Source organism: Echiichthys vipera (genome assembly GCF_963691815.1).
Source record: "Echiichthys vipera genome assembly, chromosome: 6".
NCBI lineage: Eukaryota > Metazoa > Chordata > Actinopteri > Perciformes > Trachinidae > Echiichthys > Echiichthys vipera.
Genome location: NC_139831.1, coordinates 3,117,589 through 3,140,618, shown reverse-complemented (window position 1 = coordinate 3,140,618; position 23,030 = coordinate 3,117,589). Strand labels below are relative to the sequence as shown.

The 23,030-nt window shown below is 44.7% G+C and overlaps 1 protein-coding gene across 2 annotated transcripts in view; it reads right to left on the bottom strand.

Moving 5' to 3' along the window:
• Positions 1–1,331: 1,331 nt before the first annotated feature.
• The window catches only part of slc36a1 (solute carrier family 36 member 1), a 57,988-nt gene continuing 36,289 nt past the window's right edge, over positions 1,332–23,030 (bottom strand). The window contains exons 12-13 of one of the 2 annotated variants that reach the window (XR_014593235.1): positions 2,973–4,966; positions 1,332–2,942 (exon numbers count right to left, since the gene is read on the bottom strand). Coding sequence is in view for 1 of the 2 variants with exons in the window: in XM_083915105.1 (XP_083771231.1) it covers positions 4,692–4,966 (275 nt within the window). In the remaining variant the exon portion in view is untranslated. Of the gene's footprint in view, positions 4,967–23,030 lie in introns of both variants that reach the window. The other variant, XM_083915105.1, reaches the window with a different exon arrangement.

Here is a 23,030-nt window from a genome sequence, read left to right as displayed (position 1 = left end):
CTACACAGAGAAGAGAACGACGCAGAAGGCTTTCCTCAATGGAAAATATGTTTTTCTCTTGACTTTGGAGAGAGTTCGATAGTTCGACAAGTTTCTAGTTTCTAACGACGGCTTCTGGTGAGTCAGGTATTTAAGAGTTCTCCTAGTGCTGCAAGATCAAATGTTCTGTGAATAGAGGCTCTGATCAATTCTGCTTTAAATGTTGAAATGCAAAACTGTAAATATGAATATGTAAAATAGCCGAATCCCTTTCCAATAATCTGCTGAATAACTCAAAAGGAGCACGGCAACCTTTGACACGAGAGACGCTTTGGTCATAAAGAACAGAAGACTTTACATTTCCTGAGGTGCCGGTTGGAAACTGGATCTTGGTGTTCAGAGAAGAAGGATCCGTAAATACTCTCGATGAACTGCACTTCTGATTAGGCGTCATTTCTCACACCTGGCCGTTTCTGCTTGTGTGTAACAATAAGCCTGTGAATTTTCTCATTTGTCCAATGTAGAGATCTTTGCGGAGAAACTCAGGGATGCAGTGTTTGTTGAAGATCCTCCTGTGTATTTTAAACCCTCTCACACTCGGACAGGGTGGGATGCGGAGGTGGAGTGTTTACTGCAGATTTGGTCGATGAAAAGATTCAAAAACAGTCGACAAGACGCACAAAAACTCAGAGGTCTACGGAGCGATTTGTAAACAAAGCCACGCATCGCCATGACGTCATCAATGCGTGTGACGTGTTACGGCGTGATGACGTGTAGGCAGCAAGAAGCATTCGCAGAGGCCCAGGTAGTGTGAGTACAAACGGGCCTGGAGGGGGGGACAAGGACCCTAAAGCCCGGGGCACTGTGTGGAAGGACAGTGTGAGTGCGCCCTAACAAAGTCCAGACCTACTTCCCACCAACGACTGTCACTCTAACGACGGTCGTTGGCACTTGGAGCACAAAGGGTCTCAGTGACATCATCGGCCTTGTGAGAGGTTAAATACCTGGATCTCCACACCAGCTAGTTGGACCAGTCCCAGCCTGGTCCTGGTCCTGGTCCAGTCCCAGCCTGGTCAGATGCGTACATGAACTGATGAAGCCTCTTGGATGAGAGGTGAAACGTCTTCCTAGACAAATAACCAAGTCCAGTTGCTTTGGACTGAAATTGCTTTGAGGACGTGTGTAACAAAGCATCAAACCAGGCGGGTTAGACCGTAACGAAACCAAAACAACAATTATATTTTCGACAGCCACCTAAAAAAGACAGCGAAGCACATGTGCATCCTTTGAATGTCATTTATTAATATAGGAATTAGGAAATGAAAGTGATAAAAATGGGTTCTTCTGTTTGAACTAATTGATCAAATACAGATTCAGCTTTTTTTTTAAACTGCGGTTAAAACATCAGGACGACGCGTTGACATCAGCGTTTGCTCTAAACAACTGATTTATTGCAAAACAGTGACGGTAAAAATCATTATTGATCGCAGCCTTAAATGCACGAGAGCAAAGTGGAATTAGTTTTCTTTGGGTAGCTGCAACAACATCACCATCATCACCATCATCATCATCATCATCATCATCATCATCATCATCATCATCATCATCATCATCATCATCATCATCATCCTTCTCTTCTTAAAGTGTCCAGAAAATCTCATTCAAACTGTTTCAGCACGGGAGAAAAATGTTAAATAACATTAAACTTTGTGTGTGTGCAGACGTTTACGTGTTCAACAAATGGATATATACACAAGTACAACTTCAACTGTGATTGAAAGCAACAGCTGATCAGAATGCGTCACACATAAGGCTCAGCGCTGTGAGTTTAAAGAGACAGAGTCCTCGTCACACCGCCACAGAAACAGCGAGGACAGACAGCGGGAGAGAAGCTTCACCTACAGGACGTGTCGGCCGGTGACTGCTTACGTAAGCACACGGATGGGGGGTTATTTCATGAATGTCGCACCTACAGCTTTGAGTTCAACCATGTGTTTTATATTACATACATATTACATTATATTACACGCCGAGCCTCTCTGGAATTAAAGCAAAATGACATTTTTAAGGTTACTTTGTAAGTCTTAAAAATGCGTGCTGTTGAATAAAATAATAAAAAAAACTATTCAGAAACACCGTTAATTTAGTAAATACACTAAAACATAAAAACACATTTAAAAAAAAAGGAATTGGATCAAAAAAATAAAAGTTTCAAAGACAAGAAAAGTGTTTTACACAGAAGAGCTCCGACAGAGGGTAACTAAAGTCTAATGTTCGATGTTTTGTTTGGAAAATGTGATTTTTTGGGGGGGTCGAGTGTTTTTACGTGATTGATTCTCATTGTGCTTATCGATCCTGGTTTGTGCAAGAAAAGCAACCAAAAATATGCAGTGGGTAAAAAATAAAAGTAAAAATAATCAAACGTAATAAAATATAAATATTCTCTATTTTCCCTTTGATTGAGGTGTTTTTTTTACGTGAGCCAGGTGTTCCAGCATTCCGTGATTTAGGTTACTACGACAACGACGACGGCGACGGGAGACTAGTCAGTTGGAGACCCCTGAGTCGGAGACCCTTCAGTCCGAGACCCCTCAGTTGGAGACCCCTCAGTCCGAGACCCCTCAGTCCGAGAACCCTCAGTCCGAGACCCCTCAGTCAGAGAACCCTCAGTCGGAGAACCCTCAATAAGAGACCCCTCAGTCCGCGACCCCTCAGTCCGAGACCCCTCATTGGAGACGCCTGAATCAGAGAACCCTCAGTCCGAGACCCTTCAGTCGGAGACCCCTCAGTCGGAGACCCTTCAGTCGGAGACCCCTCAATCAGAGAACCCTCAGTCGGAGACCCCCCAGTCGGAGACCTCTCAGTCGGAGACCCCTCAGTCGGAGACCCCTCAGTTGGAGACTCCTCAACCAGAGAACCCTCAGTCAAAGACCCTTCAGTCGGAGACCCCTCAATCAGAGAACCTTCAGTCGGAGACTCCTCAATCAGAGAACCCTCAGTCAGAGACCCCTCAGTCGGAGACCCCCCGGTCAGAGAATCCTTCAGTCGGAGACGCTTCAGTCGGAGACCCCTCAGTCCGAGACCCCTCAGTCAGAGAACCCTCAGTCAGAGACCCCTCAGTCCGAGACCCCTCAGTCCGAGACCCCTCAGTCAGAGAACCCTCAGTCGGATAACCCTCAATCAGAGACCCCTCAGTCGGAAACCCCTCAGTCGGAGACCTCTCATTCGACTGCCATTCTCAAAGTCGAGCAGTCGTTCGTTTTGATCATTTTGTCCGTCAGTGTGCGTCAGTTCATTTCTGGGGAAAACTGGGTCGCTGCAGAGTGAGCGCTCCTCTTTTTCACTCTGGTTTCCAGGATGGAAAAACACAGACGGACCCCGACCCAGGGTGAGTCTGAGCGAGCCAGAGGCGGCTGCCAGCTTCAGGCTCCGAGATAAGAACTTTATCTCCTGCCTTCTGCTTAACCTAGAGATTTTCCAGGACATCTTGACAGCGATGATCTCGCTGGTGGTGACAGACATGGATCACACTAGTGCACTAATGTGTTCCTTTCTGTGGGAGTCTGATTTAAAAAATAAAAAAAAGAATATTTGTTACAGAACAGCCTCCTCCAAACTGGGTACAGCCCAACGAGAGAGAACTAAAAAGCCGTTCCTTCCTTCGAAATAATGATTTTGTCGCTTTTTTGTACATAAGGGCATTACACTAACCAAAATAAAAAAAATAACAACTGTAAACACTTCCTCTAATATATCATGATTACAAGATCCGTAGCTTATTGCTGGGACTTACTATGTTAAATCATGATCTACAGACGCTTGTTGTCTATTGAAATCAGTAATTTACTTCTGTTGTACTGTTGTAAACACTACGCACGCGCTCCGACACTGTCAGGATTCGATAAGCGAAATGGAAAAGCACAAGTCCCAAAGGAATTCACGGTTCTCGTTTCAATTTTAAGCGTTTCCAATTGAGAACCGATTCGTTACTCAACCCTATTCTTTATTCCGTTTGGTTAAAAACACTCAGTAGTCTGTAAATTTGAAAGTTACAGTGACTTGATTTAAAATTTGGTGGATGTGTTGTCTACGTCTAAGGAGTGCGCTGTTCCACTGAATAAGGCATAAATCAAAGTGCAACAAAAAAATGTTGATTTTTTTTTTTTTTTTAAACGAGGTGGAGGTGGTCAAACTCTAAAAGCTCTTAACGAGAAGCTGTTTGAGTAACAAGTACACACTATGTCAGCAACAGTGTTGAATCTGGATGTTAAAAAAAGTCCTAAAAGACCAAATTGATACCATTTTGTGAGGTAGTTTGATTAAACATCAATATATATATTCAGGTTGTGTACAATGATAAATTACCTCTAAAAACCTCTTCAAATATTTTGAAGCTACTTAAAGGAAATATTTAGCTTTTAGCAGAACTATGTTATCATTAGATTGCACTAAATTCCTGGACTCGGTGAACCGTGAGTAACTGGCAGTATGTCACGTATGACAGGACACTGTAGAACCGCAGTGACATAATGAATCACAACACCACGCACGACATCCTTACAGCTCCACACTGCTTAAATACGCGATAGATTAATGGCCGCCACATCCAACAGCATCGAAGTAAAGAAGAAACCAAATAAAAATGTGCCCCAAAATGGTTCCTAAATGTCCTGGGTGTGTTTCTTCCATCTGTCAACAGTCATTTCACTTCCTCACTGGACCATGTAGGAGGAGAACGTCTCTTCGTGTTTGAGTCCGTTACGGGCGATGATCTCCACGATGGCGATGTAAGTTCCCGTGAGGAACCCGATCAGCCCGATCAGACTGATGACCATGTTCTTGACGGTCACCAGTGGCGACAGGCCCTCCGAGTGAAAAGTTAGAATCTGGAGGATGGGAGGAAAGATCAGCGCCAGGAAACTGCTGCTGACTGAGCCGACCAATGAGATGACGAGGTCCAGCTCGGGGACCAGGATGGCGAGAGCACCTGGAGGAGGACAAACAGAGAGAGGTTAGTTTGGTTTATAATGACTTCTTTGTTGTTCATTAACTGTCTCAAGTCTTTGAGCTAGAGTTCAGGTCAAGTCTAAAGTCTTTGAGCTAGAGTTCAGGTCAAGACTAAAGTCTTTGAGCTAGAGTCCAGGTCAAGACTCAATATTTGAGCTAGAGTTCAGGTCAAGACTAAAGTCTTTGAGCTAAAGTTCAGGTCAAGTCTAAAGTCTTTGAGCTGAAGTTAAGGTCAAGTCTAAAGTCTTTGAGCTAAAGTTCAAGTCGAGACTAAATTCTTTGAGCTAGAGTTCAGGTCAAGACTAAAGTCTTGGAGCTAAAGTCCAGGTCAAGTCTAAAGTCTTTGAGCTAGAGTTCAGGTCAAGACTCAAGACTTGAGCTAGAGTCCAGGTCAAGTCTAAAGCCTCTGAGCTGAAGTTCAGGTCAAGTCCAAAGTCTTTGAGCTAGAGTTCAGGTCAAGACTCAAGATTTGAGCTAGAGTCCAAGTCAAGACTAAACATTTGAGCTAGAGTTCAGGTCAAGTCTAAAGTCTTTGAGCTAAAGTTCAGGTCAAGTCTAAAGTCTTTGAGCTAGAGTTCAAGTCGAGACTAAAGTCTTTGAGCTAGAGTTCAGGTCAAGACTAAAGTCTTGGAGCTAAAGTCCAGGTCAAGTCTAAAGTCTTTGAGCTAGAGTTCAGGTCAAGACTCAAGACTTGAGCTAGAGTCCAGGTCAAGTCTAAAGTCTTTGAGCTAGAGTTCAGGTCAAGACTAAAGTCTTTGAGCTAAAGTCCAGGTCAGGTCTTAAGTCTTTAAGCTACAGTTCAGGTCAAGACTAAAGTCTTTGAGCTGAAGTTCAGGTCAATTCTGAAGCCTCTGAGCTGAAGTTCAGGTCAAGTCCAAAGTCTTTGAGTTAGAGTTCAGGTCAAGACTCAAGATTTGAGCTAGAGTCCAAGTCGAGACTTAAGTCTTTGAGCTAAAGTTCAGGTCAAGACTAAAGATTTGAGCTAGAGTTCACATCAAGACTGAGTCTAGAGTCAAAGTCAATTCAGAGTCAAGTCTCTAACCTAGAGTCCAAGTCCAAGTCTTGTCTTGGCGCTCACAAATCAGCACTCAAACTCATGTTGGAAACTGAAAAAGGTTTGGTTGAACTCTAATTTCACAACTGTCATGAACGATTTCTGAGCTGTGTTGAATTTCATATTAAACTGAACTGCTTTTCACGATTAACGTCATCGTGATTAATCCGGTTCTTCCTGATACAAGCTTCCAGTACTTTATAATAATATATAAAACTAAGTCTGGTAAAACTTCCCTTGACTCTTTCATGTGTTATAACGAGCCACAGAATCACGGCTGTGCGAGATCTGCATTTAACATGAGGAACTGGACAAAGTGTGCAAGGTTTTCTTTGTGTGCTGTGATTTTTAAGAGATCGATTGACATAACTTGTTCAAAGAAACTATGAAACTCATTGAGACTTTGATCTTTGACCTCCTTGGACTAATGTAATACCATCTCTGTCAAAATGCATCTTTCATGTTATACCGATGTATATTTGTTACACTAGATGATGATCATGTGTAACAGAAGAGCTTGATGAGGAAGTGCCAGCCTTGTAGAAGAGATAAAAAGGGACAGTTTCCTTGTTTTTATCTACTCTGCTGCACAGAGGGTGGGAAAAGTCATAACTATAGTAGATAACGGGGCAGAGAAGGTTCATGAGACAAGAAAGAAAAGAGGGACACATGAGAAATGAGATGAACTCTATCAGGGGAATAAAGTGAGAGTGAGGGAAGAGGAGTAAAAGAGATGGACGAGGTCAGAAAGATGATACAATGGGAAGGGGGGGGGGGGGGGCAACATGGTAGATTGAGTTTGAGAGGGCAGAGACGCCCGCTGCGAGAAAAGAAAGAAACGACTCTGGGGATGTTTTTTCACGTGTCAGCGGGAGCGGTCACCATGCAGCTTTGGTACTAAGGAACCCAAGTCATCTTCACCCGTTGCCAAGGAGACGGGTATAAACAGCAAAGGGCAGCCGCTCTCGTACAAAACAAGACGTCACGCTGCAACGTCACGAGGTGTCTGTTTCCTTTCCAGCTGAAACACTCCACAGCGAAGCTTAAATCGTGAAATGTCTGCACACAGGAAGCCGGTCGGGCGTGGACACACAAACACACACACACACGCACTAAATTTCTCCACCTGTCGGTTAGCATCTCCTCCGCAGTGAGTGGAGAGGACAAATCGGGTGTTCTTGTTCTCTCTAAACGTTGGCCAGCCGTTACCAGCGGTTGATAAAAGGCTCTTTGAACCATAATCAATTGCTCTTCGCAAAGACTGTCAAATTGACCTATGGAGCGGCGGCAAGGTCGAACTTTCATGTGACAAGTACGGTGAAAAGTACCTCGCCGTCACACACTCCCAGAGAGTAGACCTGTCACTTTCGGGACAAGGCCCTCACCTGTGAAGGGTGCTCTTCAAACTACATTTGAAGCTTTCCGAGGCATCAAACAAGGCAGCCTCTGCTGTGAAGGAGAAGGGCGAGAGGAGAGTCGGGCATACCTTGAGATCGCACTGAGGCTTCATAGCAAATAATCCACAAAGACGTAGCTAAAAGGCTGGCTGCTGTCCCCTGAGAGAGGATCATCAGGCAGAGTCAAAGGGATGAAGGGGGAACGCTCCGAGCACACTAATTTGGCTGAGCAACCTCAGATCGTACAGAAACAGAGAGAAGATCCTGACACTTTCTACCCATCAGCCTGGAGGGGCTTTGTTATGCTGTCACAGTGAGACGCCTTCAGAGAACGACAAAGACGTCAAAGAATGAGAAAATGTGACGATGGTGGTCTTATGATGTTGGTAAAGTCAGTGCTGATAGAGGCAAGGTGAATGAGTGACTTTATCAACAATGCACCTCTAAGGTTGGCCATCACATCTGCAGAGTTTGAGTCTTTATGAAGCCGGGTAGAAAAGAAACTCACTGAAATAACGTCAACTTATCTCCAGTGGGTATATTTTAAGAACTCCAAAGCTGCGGATGAACAAGTAAACTGCTTATTCAATTACAACAACAACATTAGTAACAGTATGTGGAAAAGTCGATTAGGTAGATTACTGTGATTTGTCTAGACAAACAATTGTTGATGGTTAATTGGTGCAGAACTTCACATGCAGGACAACACACCATCTAGTAACTAGAAACTTCGCTTATATCTTCACACCCCGCAGCATCAACACAGAAACTGGGCAGGTCAGGACAGTTCAAATAAGCAGCCGGGAGAAAAATAAAGGACGGACTCAGGGGGAAGGGGGGAATTGGGGTTCTCGCTGTCTTTATAGTACGGTCAACGGGCGGTTTCTACAGTCCACAACTTTTAAATCCACAGAGAGGAACTTCTCCCTGGACAAATTGAGTCAATTACATCCAGAGCCACAAGCTCTAAGGTCCGATAAAACACTTTGTTTCCTTTTCTCCACAGTCAACCAGGAGGTACTAGACGCCGTCCTACGGTCTCATTACTTTTCCTCGCCTCCAGATATCGCCAAGCAGAAAGGAGCCACAGGACCCGGCTACCTTCAGCTTCGTTGTGCTGGAACCTACTTTCATCTTGCACACCCAGATCTGGCTGATATGCTGCTCGGTGGGCCGTAGCTCATTAAAGACGGAGGAGAGCTCGGCCTTCCCAACAGACTCGCAGGCTGTTTTCACTGGGATCAACAGCAAGTGAACAGTCAAGGTCTTCATATGCTAATATTAATTAGCCAGGAGTGGGTCTACTCAGCATGGAGCCAGCAGCAGCAGCAGCATCAACTACATTAAAATGTGCTGACACTCCAGAAAAGAAAATCTCAAATGGTGCAAGAGTAAAAACAGCAGCCAGATAGGTCCGGGGCTCCAGACTGCGACCACAATTTTGAGAATGTACGACCGAATTTTACATCTGGCCGCGCATGTGAGACCAGATGTCTTGCCAAATCATTATGTAAGTGGCAAAACAGCAACAGAGTGACAGATAAGACATGAACAATATGTAAGCACTGTAAGAAGATAATGCCGTCAGCCCCGTGACACAAACACATAACAAGTAACACGTGAGCTACCGAAGCTAGTCACACCAAAGCCTTCGTAGGTGACGGGCTGCCGACAGACGGTCTCTGCCGAGTAATAGCAGAAATTTACGAAACCAAGATAGTTTTCATGTCGGCTCTATGGGAAGAAATCAACAGTGTTTAATTGATTCCTTGACTTTATTTCTCTGCCCAGCGCAGCGAGTGAGGTAGCGGGTGACACACACAGACTGATCTCATCAGTCAATGTAGATACGGTACGGTGTAGATATGTTTAAGAGACAACCCGGGTGTGAGTCGATCGACTTATTAAAATGTAAACGCATCTGTAAAAATAGCCACACCTGTCAAATATATACCATTTGCTGTGTGAAATAGCACCTTTCCCCACACAGCTTCTTTCTTCCTTTTCGTAGAGCACACAATGACTATGCTTTATCATTTTTTGCAGTTTTGCAGATGGCATTATCCCATCCTCACTCTGAACGGAAGTTCTTGCTGTCGGCTAGTTTCTCACAAATGACCTTGGTTATTACACTGCAGAAGATGCTCTGGAGAATGACATGTTGTGGCCTGACAACAGTGACAGCAATGAGGTGGTGGGATAATCGGCAACACTCTTTAAACACGCTCTGTGTTTTGTTCATGGACACCATCACGGACGTCCCAACGTCCCAACCACGGGACAGTTTGTCTGCCAGTCTATAAACCATAATGTTCCAAAGAAGAAGACAAAGATAAAGAACTCTTAGACATGCCGATTTGCAATCTAGCCAGCAGAGCACTAATCGTGACCCCTAACGATCATTAACTTGGCATCAAACACACCTCTGTCATTCCGTTTTCCTCTCATTCCTTCTTTGCTCTCTGTTTCTCTATCAACATAACCCCCGCCTCACCTCTCTCTCTCCCTTTCCTGCTGCTTCATTATCGTGTTGAGTCAGCAATCTGCTTTTCTTTGCCCTCATGAGCTTAGAAAGAAGAACTATTCTCCAAAGCAACAGACGAAGCTCTGATGGATTCACTTTGCACTGTTGCTCTAAGCACCAATGTTTAAGATGTACTGGACTTTTTTCTACCAAAGAAAGTATTGATGAGGCTGCGACTACTTCAGTGGAAGTACAAGGTTGACGCCAAGGTTGGAGAAAAGGACTAGAAGGAACGTCCAACTGACTAAATGGGCTGAAACTTTCTTTATACTTTGCTGTTGCAGAGGAAAGTTAAGTGTTGTGGTCTGTAACTTCATTTCCAGAACTGTCCATTGTATATACCTCAAGCAGTATGACTCATCATGGCTCCAGCACAAAATAAAAATAATTTTCACTTGACTAAGAAACACGGGCCTGAGGAGGTGGTCTATCAACGGGGGCTTGTAGAAAAGTACAAACATTTCCTTCCTCTGCAATTACAGAACTTTAGTTGGAGGGGGTGGCTGTCCTCGCTCAACTATTCCTTCTAGATCTCCTCCAAATGGCTAGAGTTTCTTAGGAAATGAATTTCAGCCCTTGGGATATATCGTTAAGAGGAGTGAAAACCTTTGGCCGAGTGGAAACAGGATGCTCACTCATCAGAGTTACCAATTCAATTTATCGTGGCTCGTGGTTGTTTAAAATTAGAAAATACAAGGTGTGTGTGTGAGAGAGAGGATTTATTTAATCAGGAGGTCTGCTGGAGGGACTGTAATCAATTTGGACTGTGATGATTATTTATTTAATTCTTATAAAAAAACTCAATGAAATTAAAGGAAAAATCACTTCTAGGCAACAACAACACAGAGCAGGAGGGGTTTAGGGCGCACTCACACGAGGCCCAGGTGATCTGTGCCGTGCGCTCACGTTACTTGAAGTGATCCCGGCCTCGGCTTGATTGCCTCTTGGTTATAGATGTCCTCACCCCTCAAAGACACACGTTTCAGACGAACTAGACCAGCGGTGTCAAACTCCAATTCACAGTGGGCCAAATTTAAAACTGGGACAAAGTTGCGTTCCAAACTCTGTATTTGTTGCATGTGTTCCCTTCTCTCCAGATGTGTAACGTTGAAGCTTTCCAGTGCAGCTCCTTGTTCTTGTCGTGGTGTTTCTTCTGTTTGATTCTTTGGTTACAGCCACGGTGACAAACAGCTCTTTACCTTCAGACACAGATCATCTGCCTCCCACCGCCGTGAAAGCTCCTGTCCTCCATCTTTCTTTTGGCCAGTTTTGGGGAGGGGTGGATTCAGTGTGTCTGCAGAGACTGGTAGCATGGATGCTCATGTTTGTCAACAGAAAAGTAGACGTGTATGTGCTTTATACTCACGGGCCAGCTCTCACAGAACCTTGATATGATCTTGCGGGCCAAACATAATTACACCTCGGGCCAGATCTGGCCCACGGGCCTGAGTTTGACACCAGACTTGAACTAGACTTTAGCCGCGAATGGTAAGTATGAGTAGACACTTAGTTGCACTCATACATTCCTGTTCACACTGTTTGCTGATTGCTTTTCAGCTACACTGAAGCTTCATATTTCATTCATTCATTCATCTTCAAACGCTTGTCCCTGTCGGGGTCGCAGGGGGCTGGAGCCGATCCCAGCTGACATCGGGCGTGAGGTACACCCTGGACAGGACGCCAGTCTATCGCAGGGCACATAGAGACGAACAGAGACAGACAACCATTCACACCTACGGGTGATTTAGAGTCATCAATGAACCGAACACCTGCACGTCTTTGGACTGTGGGAGGAAACCGGAGAACCCGGAGAAAACCCACGCAGACACGGGGAGAACATGCAAACTCCACACAGAAGGGCCCCAGCCGGGATGCGAACCTGCAACCTTCTCGCTGTGAGGCGACAGTGCTAATCACTAATCACTACACCGTGTAGCCTGAAGCTTCATATTAGCTGTATTAATTGGGAAGGCACATCCCTTCCTGCTGCTGATGCTGCTTCACATTAAAAGCCTTCCACTAGCCACTAGCTGGAGGCTTTTTTTTGTGAAGCAGCTATGGAAAAAATGTTGTTGGTTGTTTTTTTGGTGTTTGCAGAAATGTGTTATTGGTGCTATTTTTAAATAAAATTGGTCAACGGAACATGATATGGATGCATGTGGCACCCGTTGGTCAGTGGGATGAATGTTACAAGAAGAAACAGCCACACTGATGATTAGATGAAGAGCTGCAGACTAAAGGCTCTACAGCTCCAACATGTTATTAAGGTAAACAACACCTTTTTCCAGGCTTCCCTGTCCTATGGGAAACCATTTGAGCCTTTGCAAGCATGGGTTGAATGGCCGCGGGAGGATCCTCAACCCTTTGAAAATGGCCTCTTTGGTAGAAATAATGCTAGTGAGCCGCTGAAGCTCAAGAGCTCTGCACACACATTCCTGAATTGTTAAATGCTAAATGGACTTGTACTTATTTAGCGCCTCTATAGTCTTTTGACGACTCAAGGTGCTTTTACAATACTTTCTACATCCTCACACACTCTGGGGTTAAGATCACTTTGACATGAAGCCTGAAGAAGCTGCCAATTTACCACAACCCGCTCTACCTCCTGAACCACAGCCACCCACTGAATTGTTCATACCTCACAAACTAATTTTAGCAATTTCAAACCTTTCTTTAAAACGACTCATCAGAAATAAACATGATCACTGTTCCTGTGATTTTAGCCAAGTAAAACCGACTTTTCTGCATTCTGCCATTCACCAGGCATTGAAAAACGAACTATTCAACGTAAACAACTGCCCAGAATGCAGTTTATAATCATTCTTATCGCTTTTATGCTCAGCTTTTCAAGCGATAGCACATTTTTTCAGTCCTTTGTCTTTGAGGTCCTTTCTTTCTGCCCTGTTTCAGTCTTCTGTGCACATTTTTTTGTGCCCTTTAAGATCAAATAGAATTGTTTTCACCTCACCAAAGCAAACAAATTAGGGGTCTCTGAGTCATCTGTGTGGCTTTCAAGTCGGCAACACAACATGAAAAGGTTGACGGATCAAACAAAAATGATCAGAGCTTCTCTCTTAACTGGTCTGCTCATAACTAAAACCACGCAGATTTAACACTTAAGTGCACGACAACAGCTGAGCAACGAGCCCACGATCACATGAACCACTAAATGATGCAGAGTTTATTCAAACCCTGCAAAGCACCCGTTATGTAAACACATTTTACTGCTGCCTTATTGTAAGTCACTGTAATTGAGCACATTTGTACAATTGTACAAACAACACATGGAAGAACAGGGCTCACATTAACTGTCAAATAAAAACAAAGCCGTGCTACTTTATTACAGCATTTTAACATTCTGTGAACGCTGTGAACTTCCCAGGCGTATATAAAAACACGGTGTTGAACCTAAATAAGAGAGATTACGCCTTGAACAGCAGCCTGGGTTTTATGTGAGCAGGGTAATAAGCACCAACAGAGAGTGTGCAGTGTGTCGTCTGAACATGTGTGTCTGTGAGGAAAAAGGCAAAGCATGGCTTCAGGGTGGATTTTCAACGAATGCAGACGACTGTTTACCTTCTGTAGCAAAGACGACGATTGTGAAAAAAATGATTGCTCTAAATTGTACGGCTATAAGAGAGTCCATAGGTGACTCGTTTGGGAACTGTAGGCGGTTCGAGTCCCTGTATGGACCATGAATGGAGCGTGGACTGGTGGCTGGAGAGGTGCCAAGGTGCTGTTGAGCAAGGCACTGAACCCCCAAGGTGCCGATCCATTTGGCAGCCCCCTCGCTCTGCCATCTCTTTATTAATTGCATGTATATAGGTCCTGTTTGGCGCATGTGTGTGTATTTCGGGCCTCTGTGTGTGTGTGTGTGTGTGTGTGTGTGTGTGCGTGTGTGTGTGTGGAGAGGTGCCAGTTCATCTCCTGGGCACTGCCGAGTAGCTGTTGAGCAAGGCACCGAACCCTCAACTGATCGGGCGCTGAGCCATTGGCAGCCCCCTCGCTCTGACATCTCTTCATTAAATGCATGTATACAGGTCCTGTTTGGTGCATGTGTGTGTGTGTGTGTGTGTGTGTGTGTGTGTGTGTGTGCGTGTGTGTGTGGAGAAGTGCCACTTCATCTCCTGGGCACTGCCTAGGTGCTGTTGAGCAAGGCACCGAACCCTCAACTGATCGGGGCGCTGAGCCATTGGCAGCCCCCTCGCTCTGACATCTCTCCATTAACTGCATGTACACAGGTGCTGTTTGCCGCCTGTGTGTGTGTGTGTGTGTGTGTGTGTGTGGAGAGGTGCCAGTTCATCTCCTGGGCACTGCCAATGTGCTGTTGAGCAAGGCACTGAACCCCCAAGCTTTGGTGCCGATCCATTTGGCAGCCCCCTCGCTCTAACTTCTCTCCATTAATTGCATGTATATAGGTCCTGTTTGGCACATGTGTGTGTATTTCATGGCCTTTGTGTGTGTGTGTGTGTGTGTGTGTTCTTCTGATGAATAAGGACGTCTGTTGCTTGCTTTCATGAATAAATCCATATCAATCTCTTCTGCAACTATGATTTTGAAGTAATTGATGTACATCTTGTGCAAAACGAGCCTCAGAGCAAGAACGGATATTTCGAGGATAAGATGGAAACATTCAGATTATGAAGGACAAACTGGTGACATTCATGAGTGGGCAGTGGTGGCCTTGAGAAAGAGACAGGTGAGTAAACTGAAGTTTCTGCTTTGAATCTCGATACCTAAAGCTACCAAAAGCTACCTAAAGCCGTCCATTGAACCAGTAATGACTTGCAAAGTGGTGCTGAAAAGGAACATGGCTTGAAATCATCCCAAAAGGAAGGGAGTAAAAAAAAATCACACGCGTCATAGAAAGCACTTTGCTGTCTTACCTGACAGAGACGATAAATGGAAGTTACAGTCGAAAGGGCACGAACAGTCAAATACGGTTAAAAATAAGGACGAAAGCTATTTTGATACACACAAGAGTATGTATTCTGGTACCACATGGTGATGGACTGCCATTCTTTTTTGGGGGCGCATTGTACAATGACAAAATGTTATCAAGAGACATTTGTAGCCTGCCATGTCATTTCATTGTTTGATACCTGCAATATGCCAAAAAGTGAAACGTACAATTACAACAGGCAATGTTATTGAGTGAATAGAGGCTTCACTGTCTGTCAGTGCCTCCCTATATGAAAGAGCTTGACTGAACAAACATGAGGAAAAGCGAGGGCTCATTCATTCATCTTCAGCCGCTTATCCTGGGGTCGGGGTCGCCACCACACCACCGTGTGGCCTCACTCAAATTGACAGGGTTAATTGCTCCATAGTTCCCGGTGAATTACGGGGACACCTCTGAGGCACCGCCAGTGATTTTCACTATTTACACATGCACTACATTCAGGAACTTTTTGGTCTTAAACCATTTTACACGTGACAATGTCGGAAAAGATGGGGCAAGGGAGAGTCCAGCAGATGGCGGTAATGCCTATGGATGCCAACCACCAGAAAACTCAACATAAAAACTCCCGAAGATGGCTGTTATGATTTTTAAGAACATGGTAGACGAGGAGCTGTTTTCGTCCGGTGTCGATGTTCTTTAGCCTGGCATCACCAGACTAATTGCAAATGCGTTTTAGTCTGGGCCCTCTCGGTTTATATTTGATTTCGAAGAGGTGTTAACAACGGTGAAGAGCAGACCTACTAACAATCAGAGCCATGAAATGTGAACTACAGCCAATGACGGCAACGAAACGACGGTGCTTGGTCAGTGAAAAACAATGGCGGCAAGGTCCCAAACATTCTCAAATTACAGTTAAACAGTACACTTAAATGGGACATTTAACAACAACAACAATGGCGGTGAAAGGTTCATGTTGGTGTGATGCGGAGGTGGAGTGTTTACTGCAGATTTGGTCGGATGAAAATATTCAAAAACAGTCGACAAGACGCACAAAAACTCTGAGGTCTGTGGAAAGATTTGTAAACAAAGCCACACACACGCGATCAATGCGTGTGACGTGTTACAGCGTGATGACATATGGACAGCAAGAAGCATTGGCCGAGGCCCAGGCAGTGTGAGTACAAACGGGGCTGGGGCGCGGGGGGAGAGGGAGGGGGGACAAGTACCCTAAAGCCCGGGTCGCGGTGCGGAAGGACAGTGTGAGTACGCCCAGAAAGAACACAGCACTGTGGCAAAGGAGCCTCCAGTGGACCCAAACTTTATCTCCTCACCAAATAAGGCTGAAGGGTAAACAAGCAACAGGAAAAGGAGAGATAGTTGTCCATTCCTGGCTTGACCTCAAGCTCAACTGTCTATATTTAAGAGCCCTTGGGTGCTACTCCAGGTTTTTGAGGGTGCCAGAAAAGCTTTAATGACACTTTCACAGAGTTTCAACCTGTATAACCTGCTCTGAGAAAACTTTTTGTCCTAATACGTGTCAAAAAGACTCTTAGAACATCCAGGCTGCAGAAAGTTAAAACCTGATACACGTTCTAGTAGTCATTGCTTAACGAGGATGAAGAAAAACGATGAGTCACAGCGGGACAGCCGTTCTGTTTGACTTTCTGCAAACTCTCCTGAGTATAAAGCTGCACTGCCGTCTGTGAGCAGTTACCTCCTGCTGCCAATGTGCAAACTCCTACAACTTGAGCACTCAAAAGTCCTATCATGCCACTGATGTTACTAAGAAATACACTCAGGATTCCATACTTTTCCATACTGCGTAGGAACGCACGCTCACATTTCCCTACTCACCCAGTCGGTGATGCTTTACACTGATTGATACAAGAGGATAAGAGTGTTGGGGGGTTTAAGATTTCTTTCTATGGACAGAAAACGTACTTTCTGATGTGGGGAAAATATTACATTTCTTCAACGTGCTTAAATTTATTAAATGAAAACCCTGAGCCTCTAATTAAAGAGTACAGGAAACTTTTAGGTATTACGCCTGTGAATGTTCTCATTCGTCCAGGACGTCTTTATCCTCAAAGCAATTTCAGGCAAAAGCAACTGGACTTGGTTATTTGTCTAGGAAGACGTTTCACCTCTCATCCAAGAGGCTTCATCAGTTCATGTACGCATCTGACCAGGCTGGGACTGGACCAGGACTAGGACCAAGACCAGGACCAGTCTGGGACTGGACCAACTAACTGGTGTGAGATCCAGGTATTTAACCTCTCACAAGGCCGATGATGTCACTGGAACCTTTTGTGCTCCAAGTGCCAACGACCGTCGTTAGAGTGGCAGTCGTTGGTGGGTAGTTGGTTTCGGCTTCGTTAGTGCTCTATTGAGTCTGAACGACAGTCGTTGGGGTCACAGGAGGACATTTGTGAACAGTTGTTCTTTGAGGTTAAAGAACAACTGTTCACAAAAGTTCACAAAAGTTCTCACACCAGTTAGTTGGACCAGTCCCAGCCTGGTCCTGGTCCTGGTCCTGGTCCAGTCCCAGCCTGGTCAGATGTGTACATGAACTGATGAAGCCTCTTGGATGAGAGGTGAAACGTCTTCCTGACGAAGAACCAAGTCCAGTTGCTTTTGACTGAAATTGCTTTGAGGGTTTCGGTATTAGATCTCTGCTTCTTATGTTCTTTCTCATGTTTATTCAAATATATCCCAATTTAGATACAATGCATTTGGAGTTTGAACATGCAATGCTCCAATGTCAGGATCTCTACATTTTGGTGTCATTACAATTTTTTTAGGACCTAAAAAAATAGGTCACAGGCGAGAATATGTTGAGCAACCCTGATCTAGACATTGAGAGTGAGACAACATGACAGAAAGTAGGAGAGAGAGAGAGAAGGTTGACAAAGGACAGAAGGCAAGAGGAGGAGTGGAAGTGAGGGAAGATGGAGTTGGAGGGCAACGCTGACCTTCCCCGCCCAGCAGGAGGTCCACGCTACAGACAGAAATCCTCAGGCTGACCTGGCTGTGCTTCTTTTAGCTCTGCTGAAACACTTAGTGAGCTGTGGTTCTGGATGTTTGGAGACATAGATTTTCTTTCAAATATGAGGCTACTTTAAAAACATGACTTTCACATCCAGACACTGTGCTCTGATTGGTTTCTCCGATGTGACCTTCAGGGCGGACTGTTCCCTCCTGTCATTTGCAAGTGATCAGGAGCGACTGCTGCATTCATGAATTATTACCTTTTCATACAGTGGGTGCTGTGATAATGACAGGCTGAAGAAGAGGTCTATAATGTTTCATTATTTACATCACCGCAGTGTGTTTACATGCAGTTTAAAAACCTGATTATATTCGGGTTAAGGCTACAGTCAAACGGCATGTACACACCGTACCTCGGGTAAAATCAGAGTTTTCATACCCCGGTTAACAGACCTAGAGAACTCCTTCAGTAGTCTGAGTTTTCATGCATGTAAACAGCGTTTGCGGAGTATTATCGGGTTACGCGTCTGAGCATGCTCCGTTGGTTATAACTGCCCACGCCACTGCAGTGGCTTTTGCCCCGTAAATGGGATAAAGTAGGAAGCAATGGCGCCTAAAACGACGTGAAAACCCACAACAACAAAACACGAGTTTCCTTTAAACAGAGGGAAGACTTCCCCATGGCAAGTAACATCACTACCAAGAACACCAAGACGTCATCCACCCCCCCTGGACATTAAACTCTTTACACACTGCTAGCCTAGTCTGTGTAAACTGACTTAGCCCATGTGTGACTAGAGCAGCTCATTGCCCGGAGAATTATTATTATTATCATTTGAGGGCCTTTCTGAAATAGACCTTTAGACCTACAGTAAGTTCATCACATCAACCGACATCTGATCTTTGATTTACTGAAACAGGCGCAGGAAGCAAAGGCCAAACAACACAGGTGAATTAGCTCCATAAGACTTAAAGGTGAATGTGTGCAAGCAATCATGTGTTTCTGAAAAGGTAAAAAATATCAACTGCAACATGCAGCATGCATTCCCTGTGGCACGTCACCTTTGTGCCACAGCGCTCCAGGACGAAGCACAAAAGAGGAGGAGGCTCACGCGACATCCTCATGTCCTGTCTTGTTCCCATCAACAGCCGAACAACACACGCTCGCCGCTCAGCTCGAGCCTGTGGCAAAGTGACTCGGACGAGGGAAGCACTTTGAAAACAAAAATGACATGAACATTACAGCCAATATTGCTGTGGTGCAGAAAGGAAGAAATTGAATAATTGGTGCGAATTGCTTTCTGCTGCAGTGTCTTTTTCGATGCCACTGGGAGTTGTCAAAGCCAGAAGTGTTCAAATATGGGCTTTAACGATAAAGCCGGTGACTCTCTGTAATGGGACTGTGTGGCTGCAATTGGAATTCAGTCAACACTTCAGGCATTGTTTTGGTTTGCCGGTGTGTGCAATGTTCTTCTGGCTTTTTGTCAAGTAATGTGAATATCTATTAGTCCTATTTCTCCATTAAGGGCGCACTCACACTGTCCTTCTGTACCGGGCCAAAACCATTTTTTCAGCTAAAGCCTAGTACGTTTAAGCAGTGTGAGTGCACCCGCTCCGCGCATAACTGCGGACATGGACGGCCCGCTTGAAAGAGGTGGGCTTTTGTAGAGCTGTTCGCACATGTACGAGCACGAGCACGAGCACGAGCACGAGCACGAGCACGAGCACGAGCCCTACGGTGGTAGCAGTATGTGCGCCTGTTCGGACATAGAAAATAGAAGGAGGGACCATGCGCGGACATTTAACAACAACAACAATGGCGGCGAAAGGTTCACGTTGGTGTGATGCGGAGGTGGAGTGTTTACTGCAGATTTGGTCGATGAAAAGATTCAAAAACAGTCGACAAGACGCACAAAAACTCCGAGGTCTATGGAAAGATTTGTATACAAAGCCACACACACGCAATCAATGTGTGTGACGTGTTACAGCGTGATGACGTATGGACAGCAAGAAGCATTTGCGCGAGGCCCAGGTAGTGTGAGTACAAATGGGGCTGGGGCGCGGGGGGAGAGGGAGGGGGGACAAGTACCCTAAAGCCCGGGGCGCGGTGCGGAAGGACAGTGTGAGTGCGCCCTGAATGTTTTCTTTAACCATCTATGGATAGTAGGTGTTGTATGCTGAAGAGACTGTAAAGCCTTTTGAGCCAAACATGATTTGGGGTGGTACAGGCCAAACCATTTAAGTGTCAGTGTTGCATTTAACTGATGGCAATAAGTTAACTCCTTATTGACTTAGGTAAATACTGTCTACTTAAAGCTGCAGTGATATTTTTTCAGGAATAATGGGTGAACAGCAGGGTTCCTACCATCAAATTTGTAATATTTTCAAGCTGTGGGAAATTACACATACTGATGATTATACTTTTTCATCACATTAGATGTTATTGTGCTGTAAACAACATTTATTTAAAATCCAGGCACAGTCCGTCCTCCACAGAGCTGGGTCTGTCTGATGTTCCTGTCTGTTATAGTGAAGGTTTTCGTTGCCACCGTACTCTACGGGGGAATTGTTGGGTCTCTGTAAATCATAAATAAGTCATAGAGTGTGGTCTTTACCTACTCTGTAAAGTGTCCTGAGATAACTTTTGAATTGAATTGAGTTCAAACCTTGACAACACCACTTTAAATTTAAGTGTTTTCAAGGCTTTCTACAAAGGAGGAAATGCGCAAATGACTACATATAATGTCAAGTGTCACTCGAAGTGCCAAAAATAACAAGAGAAATGTCGTCAAACTAAGCAGCCCCCCCTCAGCTGTTTGAGCATCTTTCAGTCATTTACTATAGAGCAAGTTAACAGGGATGTGGTGAACAATGTGAAACTTTTTTAGCAGCAAGAGAGTGATATTTTCCTCAGGAGGTATGCTAATGTCGCTCCGTGGCTGCTGGATGTGTAAAGGATGAATGCAGATTTAAAGACGCAAGTAACATTTTGCTAGTGTATGCTATCATAACGTTAAGACTCTATAGTTTTAGAAAAGTAATACACACAAAAGGGTTGTAAAGAGGTGCTGATCACCTGAAGTAGTTTTGAAAGTAGGAAACAAGTGTTGCCAATGCACACTACGGCTCCACATGCATTTCTCTTTTATTCAGATGATGTTTCATCCCTCAGGTCTCCTTTAAGGTTTAATATTGAATAGCTTTGTCATAGAGAGCAAAAGTCATCTATATATCATACCAGTGCCTGTGTCTCACTACGATGCTTGATCTTGAAGAAGGCCTGAGGGCAGAAACATCTTCTGAATAAAAGAGAAATGCGTATGAAGCCGGAGTGACTTCTATTTGTTTTTAAATCTACCATCTGCCACCGTTGCTCAAGAATCACTAAATGCAGCTTTACCTGACAGTTCAGCATTACGGTTTCTCTCCGAGCACCCCATTTGAGATGTATTGCCTGACTGATCAAACAGCGATACAAGTGCTCTGCCTTTGGGCGATGCTTGTTAAACCCTGTAACATAACTGTATCACGGCACATACAAGTACGAGAGACAAGGCAAAGCCACATAGCATTCCTATAGCTGCCACTCAGAGGCTCTCTGAACCGCAACAACGGTAACAGCAACAGTAAGCTCCTCCACCCCTCATCTCTGGTAAATTAGAATAGAGTGCTCACTTCAAAAGAAATCTTGCTGCATTGAAATGTCCTGACCTTTCGAGCAGGAGCACAAGTCAAAGCACAGCTCGGCAGCGTGAGCGAGAGAGGGATAGAGAGATAGAGAGAGAGAGAGAGTATGCTCTCTTTTAACTCTTATCTAACCGTTTGACATCAAACTGAAACCAGTGATGGGGATTTGTTGTTGTAGCGACTGGAAACAGAGAAACATCAATGCTCATTTCACACTGCTGCCACTTGAAAGAGCTCCCAGGTAAAAATTAATTTGGGACATCAGTCAACACTACCCACATTTCTCACCATCAATCATTCAAAAGCAATTTTGACTTTGCAGATTGCCACCAAGATTATTTGTCGGCTGACTGATCTCACATTAAGAAGACATCTGAAAATGCTAAACAGCACAACAAGTAAACAAATGTTCTAGCTCTTCTCTTTCGGGATGGTAACTTTTAAGATGAAACATCCTTCGGGCTCTACTAGTCCTCTACACACTCACAGAAGTGTCTCTGATTATTACTCTTGGACCTTTAGTGCTTATGCGGTGCTGTTTGTAATCTGAATATGTTCTTTTCATCTCTTTGCAACATTTAGAAGAAGCTTAAAAAACTATCTGAAGAGTGACAAACCTGCTGTGTGTAAGGCCGTTCGGGGGATTGTGTCTTTGTACACTGTCAGCCTCTCTTTCGCTGCACACTCAGATAACCTTGCAACAGAGCCCAGCAGAAGCAAACTCACATCACTAAAATACGACAGCAGTAGTGTAAAGAAGAAAAAAGCTTCTCCCTCCAGACTCAAGAACCGACATCTGCTCTGGCATCAAACACTGAGACTCTCGGAGGCATTCTCTTCAAGAATTACTCTACGCACATGCAGACGTCGATGCACGGCTTCAGTCTCATCTTGTATTCCCATTCAAAACCAAAAGCAATCTCCTACTTGCAGATTTGCATGTAAGAGCGACGAGATTCCTCCTCCAGCACCCCCCAACCCCCGTCCCCCAACACCCGTCCCTCGACTCCTTCATTCAAGCATGCATCAGTGGGATCCCACTGGAAGCAAGTCTTTTCTTGAAGCTGCAACATCCCCACATTCACAACAGACACTCTGCCCAGCACCAATGAAACCACGAGCTGCTTTGCAAATGACCCGCCAACATGAAGTGGCACACGTATGCATGTATTCCCTTTTATTAGCTTATCAACATGCATGTGCAGAAATCTTTTTACAGCGTGGGATTTCCATAATTCCCTACAGGCTCCAATCACAGCCAATAAAGGAAATGAAGATCCCGGGGGCTCACAAACGCCGTGGTTTGCGTAACTCAATAATTCTGACGTGACTTGAGGTTTCATTCCATGTCAAGTGCAGCGCGGAAGGGAATGGCAATGAACCTGAGGCTGGACATTTCTTGTTATATAACTGCTGATCAAAGTATGTATTGATTATACCAAGTGTGCAGCCATAAACTTGGTATTGAATAGCCTCCATGACATCCCTGCA